Source organism: Labeo rohita, chromosome 4, assembly GCF_022985175.1.
Source record: "Labeo rohita strain BAU-BD-2019 chromosome 4, IGBB_LRoh.1.0, whole genome shotgun sequence".
Lineage (NCBI taxonomy): Eukaryota > Metazoa > Chordata > Actinopteri > Cypriniformes > Cyprinidae > Labeo > Labeo rohita.
Window position 1 is genome coordinate 33,927,631 of NC_066872.1, and position 13,957 is coordinate 33,941,587.

At 33.0% G+C, this 13,957-nt stretch overlaps 2 protein-coding genes across 2 annotated transcripts in view; one reads left to right on the forward strand and one right to left on the reverse strand.

The window, feature by feature from the left end:
* Positions 1 to 2,646, reverse strand: part of psmc2 (proteasome 26S subunit, ATPase 2) — a 3,425-nt gene extending 779 nt beyond the window's left edge. Inside the window, exons 1-9 of the mRNA XM_051107339.1 lie at positions 2,466 to 2,646; positions 2,058 to 2,095; positions 1,873 to 1,954; positions 1,690 to 1,789; positions 1,037 to 1,168; positions 876 to 948; positions 700 to 795; positions 429 to 593; positions 247 to 334 (exon numbers count right to left, since the gene is read on the reverse strand). Coding sequence (XP_050963296.1) covers positions 247 to 334; positions 429 to 593; positions 700 to 795; positions 876 to 948; positions 1,037 to 1,168; positions 1,690 to 1,789; positions 1,873 to 1,954; positions 2,058 to 2,095; positions 2,466 to 2,535 — 844 coding nt within the window. The 5' untranslated portion in view covers positions 2,536 to 2,646. The remainder of the gene's footprint in view (positions 1 to 246; positions 335 to 428; positions 594 to 699; positions 796 to 875; positions 949 to 1,036; positions 1,169 to 1,689; positions 1,790 to 1,872; positions 1,955 to 2,057; positions 2,096 to 2,465) is intronic.
* Positions 2,647 to 5,254: 2,608 nt separating this feature from the next.
* prdm4 (PR domain containing 4) lies at positions 5,255 to 13,957 on the forward strand. Its single transcript, XM_051107009.1, has 12 exons — positions 5,255 to 5,350; positions 5,704 to 5,754; positions 5,835 to 5,950; positions 6,040 to 6,225; positions 7,693 to 8,457; positions 8,530 to 8,679; positions 9,585 to 9,703; positions 10,417 to 10,502; positions 10,590 to 10,717; positions 11,289 to 11,720; positions 11,940 to 12,108; positions 13,336 to 13,957. The coding sequence occupies exons 3-12, from the start codon at positions 5,836 to 5,838 to the stop codon at positions 13,670 to 13,672; spliced, it is 2,487 nt and encodes an 828-aa protein (XP_050962966.1). The 5' UTR covers positions 5,255 to 5,350; positions 5,704 to 5,754; position 5,835; the 3' UTR covers positions 13,673 to 13,957.

Genomic DNA, 13,957 nt, shown 5'->3' on the forward strand with positions numbered 1-13,957 from the left:
TGAGACTTAAAGGGATAGATCACCCAAAAATGGAAATTCTGTTTTTGTTGTTTCAAACCCGTAAGATCTTCGTCACATGGACTACTTTAACAATGTCCTTACTACCTTTCTGGGTTTGAATGTATCTATGCAGGGTCAAAAAAGCTCTTGGATTTCATCAAAAATATCTTCATTTGTGTTTCGAGGATGCACGAAGGTCTTACAGATTTGGAACGACATGAGGGTAAGAGTATGAGGAAATTTTACCTCCAATGGCGTCAATTTCATCAAAGAAGATCAGACAGGCTTTCTTGGTTCTTGCCATCTCAAACAGTTCACGAACCATCCTGGCACCCTGGATTAGATACAAAAACACATTGTTATACACATTTTTCAAACACTTAATCACCTATATTTTTAAACAGAAATAAGAGAGAAAAGGCACGTACCTCTCCAACGTACTTCTGAACCAGCTCGGATCCGATGACTCTGATGAAGCAGGCATCAGTGCGGTTAGCCACGGCTCGAGCACACAGAGTTTTTCCTGTCCCGGGTGGCCCGAAGAGCAACACACCCTTTGGAGGCTCAATACCCAGGTTTACAAAGCGCTCAGGCTGAAATAAAAAAAATGAATGTTGATTTTAAAAAGAAGTATATTTTAGACATGTATTACCTCCTGTTTGTTTTTAACAGGTATATTTGGATGTAGTCATGACTCACATGGAGCAGAGGGGTCTCAACCACTTCTCTCAGCTTCTCGATCTGCTCTTTACAACCTCCGACATCACTGTAGGTCACATCAGGCTTCTCCTCCACCTATGTACAGTGCATAATTATTCCTGCAATTTTGCCTTGATAAATGTTTATGATCCCAAGCAAACTAATCAGTTTCATACCTGCATCATAGTCACAGTAGGATCGATTTTGGGTGGCAGTGGAATATGAATCTGATACTTATTCCTGTCAACCCTGTTAACAGATACAGAAGCTCTTTTTAGATACAAGCTGAAAATTTTGTAAATATAAAAAAATTGTCTGATCCATCATTTCAGCTTACCCGACCCTCATTCCTTCCTCAATGTCAGTCGGAGCGACCTGATCGCTCAGGTCCACCACAAACTTAGCAAACTGTTTGACATTAATAATGTACTTCGGATCCTCAGAGTCAGAGTTGATTATCTTGGTGCACCTATGACCAAATAAAACAACAGATTTTTTTTGTAATGGTTGATACTGATCTACATAGTATTCAGTCACTTTATTACACGTTTGTTTTATGCTTACAAAGTTTGCATTTATTTGATCAAAATACAGGGAAACTAATATTGTGAAATATTACAATTTAAAACAGAATTTTCAGCAGGCTTTTCTCCAATCTTCATCTTACATGATCCTTCAGAAATCATGCTAATATCCTGGTTTAATGCTGATATTGTATTGATATCAATTTTTGAAACCAATTGTGCTACTTAATATCTATTTTGGAAACTATAACATTTTATTTATTTATTTTTTTGATAAATAGAAATGAAAAAAGAACAGCATTTATTTAGCATCTTTTGTAACATTAGAAATGTTTTAGTGTCACTTTTAATCAATTTAATGCATTATTTCTTTAAAAAAGGTTTTAAAAGGTAGTATATTATATGCAAATAACCTATTTCTTTAAGGTTAAACCTTAATAATAGAAATGTTTTTGTCCTCTCATACCTGGCCACCTGCAGTGGCTGTTCGCTTTGTAGAGTCTGTTTGTCTGCAGCCAGATCCCATAATGCTGGAGGAGCCAGTCCTGTATCAGACTCTTTAATACCTGCAAGATACACAAAATACAGCATCAATGCATTTGTTTTACTAAGTAGTGATCCATACATTATTTTCAAACAGCACACTTACCTGTAAGCTCATTTATTTTCTTCAGAAGCTGTTGAATGTCATCTTCCACTTGTTTAATCTGTCTGGAATAAGTGCTTTGGCCCTATTCACAAACAAAAATAACAGTGAATAAGTTAAGTAACACTGCTATAACATAAAAGCCAACTGACTGCCAAAACACTTATATTTTTAGTACTAATACTTACATAGGTTTTCAGGAGTGCAATATCTCCTTCATCCAAAGCTGAGAAATATTAATAATTTAAAAAACAGATTAAGATTAGATATGCATTTGATACAGGATAGCAGATTTTTACCTAAATCAGTCCAGGTAGACAAATAGCGTGTTTGTTATTCTTTAACAAGTCTGTTAAGGCTAACTCAAGAGTGACTTAACTAGTACTGAAGCATTTGACAACTCATGTAAGTAACGTGGTTGAGTGGTAGAGTGAAATAACGTCTGAAAACAGTGATTAAACATTAAAATAGTTTTAGTTTAGCTGAAATGGTTTTTGTTGACAAATTCCAACTGCAAAGCGGCTAGTCAACAAATGCTAATCTGCCTGCTAATCATATAATTTAAAAATCAGGCCGAAAGTCATCGGAAATAATACCTCGAATCGGTTTGTCTTCTTTCTCCTCTTCTTTTACTTTGCGTTGCTCGGATCCTAAATAATCAGGCATGACTGCTTTTTTTTCTTTCTAATAAATTCGGTTAGTGACTGTACAGGCGAGATTACACAGCAGGTTTTCAGACGAACAGTCACAGCGCTTTCCGTTCCGGTGCGTACGAACACAGGAAACTGGGATTGCATTTCAAATTAAAAGTCTCCCGACTATTATAACAGGCAGAACGAGAGCCATTTCTACACATGCGAAGTACTTATTAAAATAATCAATGTACTCAATTTGGCATTTTACCTATGTGATGTAATTCGTTCCACCTTTTTATTGGTTATCTAGTAGTAACTAGTTACTAGTAATGCATTACAGTAATAACATTACTTTCCCTGGTAACTAGTAATGTAATTACTATCAAAATGTATATAATAGTACAATTAACATTCAAAAAAGGCTGGTTAGTTACTTTTTGGTCACAATGACAAAAAAACGTTTGAAAAGAGTTACTAGTAATGAGTAATATGTTACTTTTATGTTACTAATAACCAGTGTTGGGAAGGTTACTTTGGAAATGTAATAGGTTACAGATTACAAGTTACTTGATTTAAAATGTAATAAGTAGTGTAACTTTTCAATTACTTTATTAAAGTAATGTAACTTATTACTTTTAATTACTTTTTGATTACTTTCTAATATTTTCAACTGTTAATCATTTTGAAACATTTAAACCAGGCAGAGTTAACCTTACAGTAGTGTTCAACACTGATTACTGTCAGACTTTCAAAATCCTTTATCACTTGAATTAAGATTATAATAAGTAAGGGATAATATACATCTTTATTTTGCGATAACAACTGGCTGGATGTACATTATCCCACTTATTACACAGCTGCTTGATAGATTATTTAGATGTTTCGTGTCAAAATTATTAGACACAAAACACTGGTCTAAGTTGAAATATTTGAATGCAAAGCTTCCATGAAGAAATCAGTTGCTAGCAAATGGCAAGTTCAAACTAGACATTTTAGGGAAAGAGTGCAGTCATACCACTTACACAACATTTCACCACATAAATAATTAAGTAGTAGTACTAGTTTGTTAGTTATCTTACAATCCATTACAGTGTACAGTGTATGAAACAATAGAGCAAGTCCACCACACCAGAATGACAGAATTAAGAAATTGTCTACATAATATTGAATTAAGCTTTAATATTTTATTAGCTAACCAAACCAAAGCTTCTGCCAAGAAAAACTATCAATCATATAGCACTGACTTAAGTTACCCGGAATGAGTCTGAGTTATTAGCTTTTACCAGTTGTTATCAGGGAATAACATACTTTGGAATGTCATGACTGACCAATCAGAATCAAGCATTCCACAGAGCCGTGTAATAATTTAAGTTAAAGCACAGCCACCACAAATTCAGACTATATATATACACTACCGTTCAAAAGTTTGGGGTCAGTACATTTTTATTGTTTCTTTTTTTTTTTTTTTTAAAGAAATTAATACTTTTATTCACCAATTGTGAAAAATGTATTAAGTTAATAATTCAAAGTTTATTAAAAGTTCATAATAAATAATTTACATTGTTATAAAATATTTATATTTTGAATAAACACTGTACTTTTTAAACTTGTTATTCATGAAAGAATCCTGAAAAAAAAAAAATCACAGGTTCCAAAAAATATTTGGCAGTACAACTGTTGATATTATTCAACATTGATCATTCTAATAATAAATCCGCATATTAGAATGATTTCTGAAGGATCATGTGACACTTAAGACTGGAGTAACAGCTGATAAAAATTCAACTTTTCATCACAGGAATAAATTCTATTTTAAAGTATGTTAAAATAAAAAAACATTGTTTTATATTGTAAAAACATTTTGCAATATTACTGTTTTTTTCTATATTTTTAATCAAATAAATGCAGCCTTGATGAGCATAAGAGACTTCTTTAAAGACTATTACAAGTCTTACTGACCCCAAACTTTTGAACGGTAGTGTATATATATATATATATATATATTATATTTTTTAGGGTTTTTATGCCTTTTATTGTGATAGGACAGTAGAGAGATGACAGAAAAGGGCCTCAAGACAGGAATTGAACTCGGGTGGCCGTGAGCACAGTTGCGCTATATGTCGGCGCGCTAACCACGAGGCTATTGGCACCAACACCCCAAATTCAGACTTAATAGCTCTTATTTACAAGTAATAGTTTTATAGCTATGATACTGGGTTTGAAATCAAATGTTTCCATAGTTATGACAGAAAACACTAGCATCTAACAATGCCTTAGAAAAAACAATCTTAAAAAATAAAGTTTATGCATAAACCTACATAGGAAATAAACAGTTATTTAATAAGCATGTGTCCTATTCTGTGAACTCCTAAACTCCTGAATCATTGGTGTCTCATTTTAAAGCAGTCAATGCAATTTATGAAGGAAGTCAATTAAATCTAAGTGGGGGTGGGGGTGTGAAAAAAAAATCAGATGTAATCACCCTTTGTAATCACTGGCATTTTTCACAAGTAACTGTAATTTAATTACACATTTTTTCTCAGTAACTGTAACTAATTACAGTTACATTTATTTTGTAATTAAATTATCAAAATAACTAGTTAGTCCCCAACACTGCTAATAACTAGCCTAGTTATCTGTAGTTGTAGTAGTTTATACTATAGATTAAAACAAATACATAAATCAATCAATGAATCTGGCTTGTTTGTATTGACAGAACATATTGCGGGACTCTTATTTTGAAACATAACGCCGCCTTGAGTCATACACTGTTTGCCTTTAGCCATGTTATTGTTTTCATACCACAAATCTTCCACGGAAGGATTAATATTTGCTCTTTATACTAGGTAACATATTTGTTTGTCTTTTAAATAATATATATATCTTGCGATGAACACTTTCTGTTATTGCATTTCTCTTAGGCTAGTTAACTGGCTAACTCAGTAGCTTCAAACACTGGCTGCATTACTGGCTTTCTTTTCGATGTGTGCTTATATACATATTTCTTTGAATATCATGTAGGTATTTGTATTTATTGTGAGTAATTAGTATTTCGTTGACATTTAAGTGACTAAAACAGCTTGTCAAGTACATTTATAGGCAGAATGATCATAAAACTTGTCTTAAGAGGCTGATGATAAAATGTTGTGATCTAAACTAAATGTTTTAATTATTTAAAAAAAATGATTATTTTTTCCAGATCATAGAATGCATCTATCACATCAATGCCTTAAGTGATCTGTGCTGTCAGGTAAGCAAAGAAAGCATTTCTGCACAAGCATTGTGATATATAAGTTGTATTTGAAATGCAATAAGGTTACTTCTGTTTAGCATGAACGACATGAACCTCAGCCCAGTGGGCATGGACCAGCTCAGCGTGCCGCCTGTGAGTGCAAGTCACCTCGGTCTCCCTACATCTCCAACGCACAATCCCATCACCACTCCAGGTCAAGACTCAAATGCCTTGTAGATGTGCATATATATACTGAAGTTTAATGTATGGAGAAGTAACACATTTTTTTTTTATTTATTTCAGGCATGCCAGTTGCTATACCCAGTTTGGGGCCATCACTTGGGCCTCTTCCTTCTGCACTGTCTCTGATGTTACCCATGGGTCCTTTAGGGGACAGAGGAGTTATGTGTGGCCTTCCAGAGAGAAATTATACATTACCTCCTCCATACCCACACCTGGAAAACAGCTACTTCAGACATATCCTTCCAGGTAAAGTTATAGAAAAACTATTAAGATGCACTTTAAATCAAGGGTTGACCATCTTTTTTGGATCTAGGGATTTCCCTAATGTACAACAAGTATAGAATTTCTTTGTAGTCAGAAATGTATTTTTATATTATGTATTATTTCTGCGATACATTTTATATACATCTATAAAGCAAATTAAGCACATTTAAATACATATTTAAATATCTGATATCTGCCAAAATACATTTTTAAGCCATGCTTTAGGGCAAATTAAGCTAATTAAAAATACATTTTCAGATATAGAAATTTATTTACTTATCAATCTATATTTTAAAAAAGTGTTGTATATGTACTTTAATTAAAATGTGTTGTTGGCAGAAATAATATATTCTATAAAATGTTTCATTTCTGTCGAAATGTAATTTTATATATTTTTAACAGATATATTATTTTTGCTATACATTTTATATGAAGTTTTAGAGCAAATTTAGCACACTTAAATAATATTTATTTAAAAAAATAAATAAAAATAGTATAATAAAATAAAAAAATCAAAATTATATATATATATATATATATATATATATATATATATTTTTGTATTTATTTATTTTCATTTATTTATTTTTTTTAATATTTAATATCTGCCAAAATACATTTGTAAATCAAGTTTTAGGGGAGATTAAGCTATTTTAAAATACATTTTTAAATATAGAAGTTTATTTATTTATTTAAAAATGTAGAATTAAAAATGTGTTGTATATGTATTTTAGTTCAAATGTATTTTTGGCAGAAATAATATATTCTATAAAATGTGTTTATTTCTGTCGAAATGTAATTTAAGTAAAGCTTTAGAGCTAATTTATTTTTAGAATTTTTATTTTTGTAGGCAAAAATATGTTTTTATAGTATATATTATTTCTGCCATGTGTTTTATATACAACTTTAGAGCAAATTAAGCACATTAAAATACATTTGAAATATTTATTTTTTAATCTATATTTGATTATTGTATATCTGCCAAAATATATTTTTAAGTCAAGCTTCAGGGCAAATTAAGCTCAATTAAAATACATTTTTTAAATTCATTTATAATTATTTATATTTAAAAATGTGTTGTATGTGTACTTTAATTAAAATGTACTGATGGCAGAAATGGTTTAAAATGTTTTATTTCCTTAGAAATATAAATAAGTATAGCTTTAGAATTCTATAAATAAAAAATATTTATATCTGCTTAATTTGCCCTAAAGATTTAATTAAAATGTAGTAATACAGAAGTAATATATATAAAATAATAAAATATTTTATTTCTGCCATAATACTTTTTAATAAAGCTTAAAAACAAATGAAGCACATTTAAAATATATTTTAATTGTTTATCAGTTCACTGTCTCTATGCAGTACCTTCATGGAACCCCAGGGGGCTGTACATCTATTTACATTGATGTATTGCATGAAATCTTGCCTTCTTTTTTTATTTCTTAGGTATTCTGTCATATCTGGCAGATCGTCCCCCTCCCCAGTACATTCATCCCAGCAGCCTTAACATGGATGGGACTCTTTCCGTGTCCAACAACAACCCCTCTGGCTTAGACCCGTACAGCGGTCCCGGCGGACCTCTAGATCAAGGCCTGGTGACCCTAGACACAAGACCGGTCGGAGGCCAGGCTGATCTCCATCAAGGAGGCTCTCATGAAGTGCAGCTAGACACCACAGGACTAACCATGGAGTCACGTGTAAGTAGTCCGATGTCTCCTGACGGAATGGAGGAGGACTTGGCCACCATGGAGGGTGTTGTGGTGGCAGAGACCCAGCAGCAGCTGGGCGCCAGACCTCAGCCTCATGAGGGTCTGGCAGGTGTGGACTCCTCAGGAGGTGTTATGCCCCTGCATGGAGCAGGGCTGGAGCTCCCGGTGGTGATGGAGCAAGAGCACATGGGCGGCAGAGTAGGAACCAACACTACAGGAGCGGGCGGTCCAGGGACGCTAAGTGAAGCCTTGCACTCCACCGGAGAACTGAACTCTGGGGTGGTTAGTGTGGTGCTCACGGGGGCCATGCCGCCACAGACTCAACTAGAACAGGTATCTCTGCATGGACCTTCAGGAATGGGACTCGAGCCTGTTAACGTGTCACCCATTACCGCAGAAGTGTCTCTTGGGCCAGACAACAGTCTAGTGCTAGTGAACTCTACATTACAACTAGAAGATTCAACATCTAATAAGGAAAACATGGCCACTGCCTTCAACATATGTAAGTTTTGCTTTCTGAGTTTGAGTAGCGAAAGTGTTTCGCTCTAATCTGATGCATTTTATTGTCTTTTAGGGTGCACTTTATGTGAGCGGTCATATCCGTCAGACTGTCCTGAGCATGGACCTGTCACATTCATCCCAGACACACCCATTCAGAGCAGAGCCCGCCTCTCTCTGCCCCGCCCCCTGTGCCTCCGCATTTCTGTAGCTGATGAACCAATTGGTACATGGTTTGCATACAATTCGTAAAATATAGGTAATAAAGATATAGGGGATAGTTCACCCAGAAATGAAATTTCTGCCATTAATTCCTCGCCCTCAAGTCGTTCCAAACCCGTAAGACCTTTGTTCATCTTCAGAACACAAATGAAGATATTTTTGATGAAATCCAGGAGCTTTCTGACCTTGCATAGACAGAAATGCAACTGACACGTTCAAGGTCCAGAAAGAAAGTTAGGACATCGATTAAAATAGTCAACCTTTATACAACTATTTCTTCTCTTCCATGTCAGTCTTTGACACGTGTTCAGGAGAATACCATGATGTGCTCCTGACGGCACGAAAAATGTATTTTCGCAGCTTCATAACATTACGGTTGAACGACTGATATCACATGGACTATTTTATCAAAGTTCTTACTACCTTTCTGGGCCATAAAACGTTTTGGAAACTCTTGGATTTCATTAAAAATATCTCAGTTTGTGTTCTGAAGATGAACGAAGGCCTTACAGGTTTGGACGACATGAGGGTGAGAAATTAATGACAGAATTTTCATTTTTGGATGAATTGTCTCTTCAAACTTTATTTTGCAGTGTCCTTGTTCTAAATGTTATGTGTACTTACTATATTAATAACATTTATTTATGATTAATTACATGCAGCTAACTGTAAACCAAACCCTAATCCTCCCTATAGTAAGTACATGTTGTAAATTCATATTAGTGAGTAGTTAAATGTGTAATTGCACTGTAACAAGGACATCTTAAAATAAAGCATAACCACTAATGTTTAAGTGTGTGACTTTGTCAGTTATACATAGCAAATGGGAAGTGAAGTTCATTTGCTTTTGAAAATGGTGGATTCTGTTTGATTGCTGAAGCCAGTTTTTGTTTTGTTTTGTTTTTTCAGGTGTGTTTGCTAGAGAGACTATACCATCCAGGACCTGCTTTGGGCCAATGGTTGGACAGCACTGTAGCAATGTGGAACTTACAGACTGGTCTGATAAGGATACCCCTCAAATATGGAAGGTACCTGCCAAATAGTGAATTGGCCAAACAGTTTTGCTTCTTTTTTAAAATCTGTACTTACGGTGCAAAGGTCATATGTCAGTATTTTCACCAACAAAAAGCCGGTTATTCTATCTTTTGCTGTAGCGTGAAATATCAGTTAACATTTTCAAACATTCCTTTCACCATTAATTGTAATAATCCAGCTGGATTTTTGTTTGTTCTGATTCTTCATGTCATTCCAGACAGACTGGATGATGATGAGATCAGATATCTCTTGTCAGGCTCCTTGTGCACAGAGAAATTATTACAATTAATGGCAAAAGGAATGTTTGGAAATGTAAACTGATATTTCCTACTGACATACTACAGCAAAAGATAGAAATAATTGACTTAAAACCATTTTTTGTTGGTGAAAATACTAATGGCCTAAGACTTTTGCACAGTACTGTGCATTTCCGAATGAATCTATTTCAAATAAATGCTGTTCTTTTGAACTTAGTATTGATCAAAGAGTCCTAAAAATATTACTGTTTTTACTGTATTTCTGATTGAAAAAAAGTGGGAAACATAAAATACTTTTTTTCAGAATATTAAAAAATCTTGCGAACCCCAAACTTTTGAACACTATTGTATACTAAATTGCCTATTTTATTCACTATTAAACTGAAATGGCATTTTGTAAACCTAAGAAAGGCTTTAAAATAAGTCATTGTGTCTTTAACTTAATGTAGATATTCCACAACGATATCCAAGAGTTCTGTATTGTGACGACAGATGAGCATGAATGCAACTGGATGATGTTTGTACGGAAAGCAAGGTAACCACATCCCTTTTTTTCTTAAAAAAACAAAACAAAACTCTTTATTTAAACCATGCATTGTATTTAAATCAACTCTGTGTGCAGGACTACAGAGGAACAGAATCTTGTGGCATATATTGACAACGGGAAGCTGTATTTCTGCACATCAAGAGAGATTCTGCCAGATCAGGAGCTGTTGTTTTATTACAGCAGGGACTACAGCAGACAGCTAGGTGGGACTTCCTCCAGCATGTCCTAACTTGTAGGAAGTTAATGTACCATACATCCACATAAACAGTTGAAGTCAAAAGTTTACATACACCTTGCAGAATCTGCAAAATGTTATTTTATCAAATTAAGAGGGATCATATAAAATGCATGTTATTTTTTATTTAGTACTGTGTTTTGTTTAGTGATAGTTGTTCATGAGTCCCTTGTTTGTCCTGAACAGTTAAACTGCATGCTGTACCTTCAGAAAAATCCTTCAGGCCCCACAGATTCTTTGGTTTTTCAACATTTTTGTGTATTTGAACCCGTTCCAACAATGACTGTATGATTTTGAGATCACACTTTAACTTATTTAACTTATTAAATTTAACTTATTTTGTCTTCTAGGGAACATATGTGTATCTTCTGTGGGAAATGCTAAATGGAAAAAATATGATATTTAGGCAAAATAATAAAAATGTACACTTTTCCATTCTGTTCAAAAGTTTTCACCCCCCATCAGTGAGCATTTGAAAGGTGTATGTAAACTTTTGATTTCAACTGTACTCCATTAATTTGTGCTTTTCTGCACTTCAGGTGTACCCAGAGTGCCAGAGGGACAGATATGTCATTGTGGAAAAGAATGTGCCTCTTTCACAGAGTTGAAATCCCACCTCAGCAGCCATGCCCAGAGCCACAGCCCAACCCAGGACCACCCTGCTCATGCTACACACAACCAATCCCAGTCGCAGGAGAAAGTGACCAATGAGGCTTCCCGCTCCGCTTCCTCCCCACAGTGGCAGTGCCACTCCGACGTGAATGAACATTCCAACAGCAGCAGCAGCAGCAACGGCCATGGTCGTGAGAGGAAGTTTAAATGCAGCATGTGCACACGAGCATTCACTACGTCTACTAAGCTAAACGTGCATTACATGGGGCACATGGGCATGAGACCACACAAGTGTAGCTACTGCAGCAAAGCCTTCAGTGATCCCAGCAATCTCAGAAAACACCTGAGAATCCACACAGGTAAATGTGCTTGTTGTAGATAATTACATTTTAAAAAAAATGAAACGGCTCTAATCAGTCAATATGTTCCTGGTCATATTGTACACAATTGTAAAACTGTAATAACAGGCCATATAGATATAATAATGAGGTAATAACATTTTGTTCAGTTTATTTTTGGCCAGAAATAAATGCTGTTATCATTACTGCACTGCTCATGAAATATATATGTTTTTGCAGGTCAGAAGAACTTCAGGTGCACAGTATGTGGGAAGTCTTTTACTCAGAAAGCACATGTGGAATCTCATATGGTTATACACACTGGTGCCAAGAACATTAAATGTGACCATTGTGACAAGATGTTTGTGAGGAAACAAGATCTCAAGCAGCACATGTATTCACATTCACTGTAAGGCTGTATTTTATTTTATTTAAAGCATACATTTGAAATATAACTTAAAAATGTATAAATTAATGCTACGCATAATTCTAATACATTACTATATTAATCGGTTAATAATATAATATAATAATGCAAAGCATTAATTTATAATTTCTTAAGTAATATTTAAAATGTATATATTAGTATATAATGTAATACATTGAAAAATATTATTTATAATATTACTGTTAATCAGTTAATAATATAATAATATACTACAATATAATATAATTATGCAGAGCATTAATTTATACATTAACAAATATTTAAAATGTATATATAATGTATATAATGTATAATGCAAAAAATTTATTTATACATTTTAAAGTAAAATTTATATGTAATGTAATAATACATTTTACAAATAATATTTATAATATTTATATATTAATCAGTTAATAATATAATGTAATATAATTATGCAAAGCATTAATTAAAAAATAAGTAATATTTAAATTGTATATAATGTAATAATACATTTTAAAAATATTATAATATTACTGTATTAATCAGTTAATAAAATGTATGTATTAGTATATAATGTAATAATACATTTAAAAATATTATTTGTTATATTATTTGAAAAATCTATTGTTACAATATATACTAATATATACATTTTAAATATTACTTAAAATTTTATAAATTAATGCTTTACATAATTATATTGTATTATTAACTGATTAATACAGTAATATTATGCATATTATTTTTTTAAATGTATTATTACATTATACTAATATAAAATGTATAAATTAATGCTTTGCATTATTATATTTTATTATTTATATGTATATGTGTGTATATATATATATATATATATATGTGTGTGTGTGTATATATATACATTTAACTGATTAATACAGTAAGATTATAAATATTTTGCATAATATATTTACATAATTATATTGTATTATATTATATTATGCTATTAACCAATTAATAATTAAAATTATAAATATTTTTAAAATGTATTATTGCATTACATATTAATATATAAACTAAATATTACTTAAAAATGTATAAATTAATTTTTTTGCATAATTATCTTTCTAACAAAATCATTTTATAGTATGATTTACAGATATATGGAATAATGTAAACCTGTATAATCATATTTTTTTCTTATCATATCATTTTCTTACCTGTTTTAATAGCCACCTTGTTTCCTTGCTTATCTTTTCTCTATTCAAGAGACCGCCAGATAACTTGTCCAAAGTGTGACAAACAATTCTTGAAGACCGACCATCTGAAAAAACACTTGAACTCTCACGACGGCAAACGGGACTTCATCTGTGAAAAGTGCAACAAGGGTTTCCTCACTAAGTACCACCTCACACGCCACCTCAAAATCTGCAAGGGTCCTAAGATCGGTCGAGGGGCGGCGCAGGGTGAGGAAGGGGAGGAGGAGGAAGACGAGGAGGAAGAAGATGAGGAAGAAGAGAGGGAAGCTGAAGGACAGATCAATCCAGCCAACGAGGAAGAGTGCGGAATAGGCATGAGAGGATATACTTCAGAGAAAACGATGTAACTTCACTCTTAAATGTAAAGGGATGAATCCAAACCTTGTCTAGAGTATTTATTTGTCCTTTGTGTGTGTGTGTGTGTGTTCTTGTTCTGCCCATGAGCCTTTAATTGCCAAAATTTGTGTATTCCTACAGAAATGTAATTAGATTTAAATTATGCATTACATGCATTATAATGTTTTTTTTTTTTTTTTTACAGTGTTCCTTTTTCTGTTTAACCTGTTTGTTCAGTTAATTCGTTCACAGCAGCCTCTGTATTTATATTGTAAATAAATAAATATTAAATTTTA

Excerpts from the sequence above, each read along its gene's own strand:
- prdm4 (XM_051107009.1), top strand. The coding sequence starts at position 5,836 with ATGAACGACATGAACCTCAGCCCAGTGGGCATGGACCAGCTCAGCGTG. Across the intron at positions 6,226-7,692 it reads CTTCAGACATATCCTTCCAG|GTATTCTGTCATATCTGGCA; the intron begins GTAAAGTTATAG and ends TTTATTTCTTAG. Across the intron at positions 10,503-10,589 it reads ATGTTTGTACGGAAAGCAAG|GACTACAGAGGAACAGAATC; the intron begins GTAACCACATCC and ends CTCTGTGTGCAG.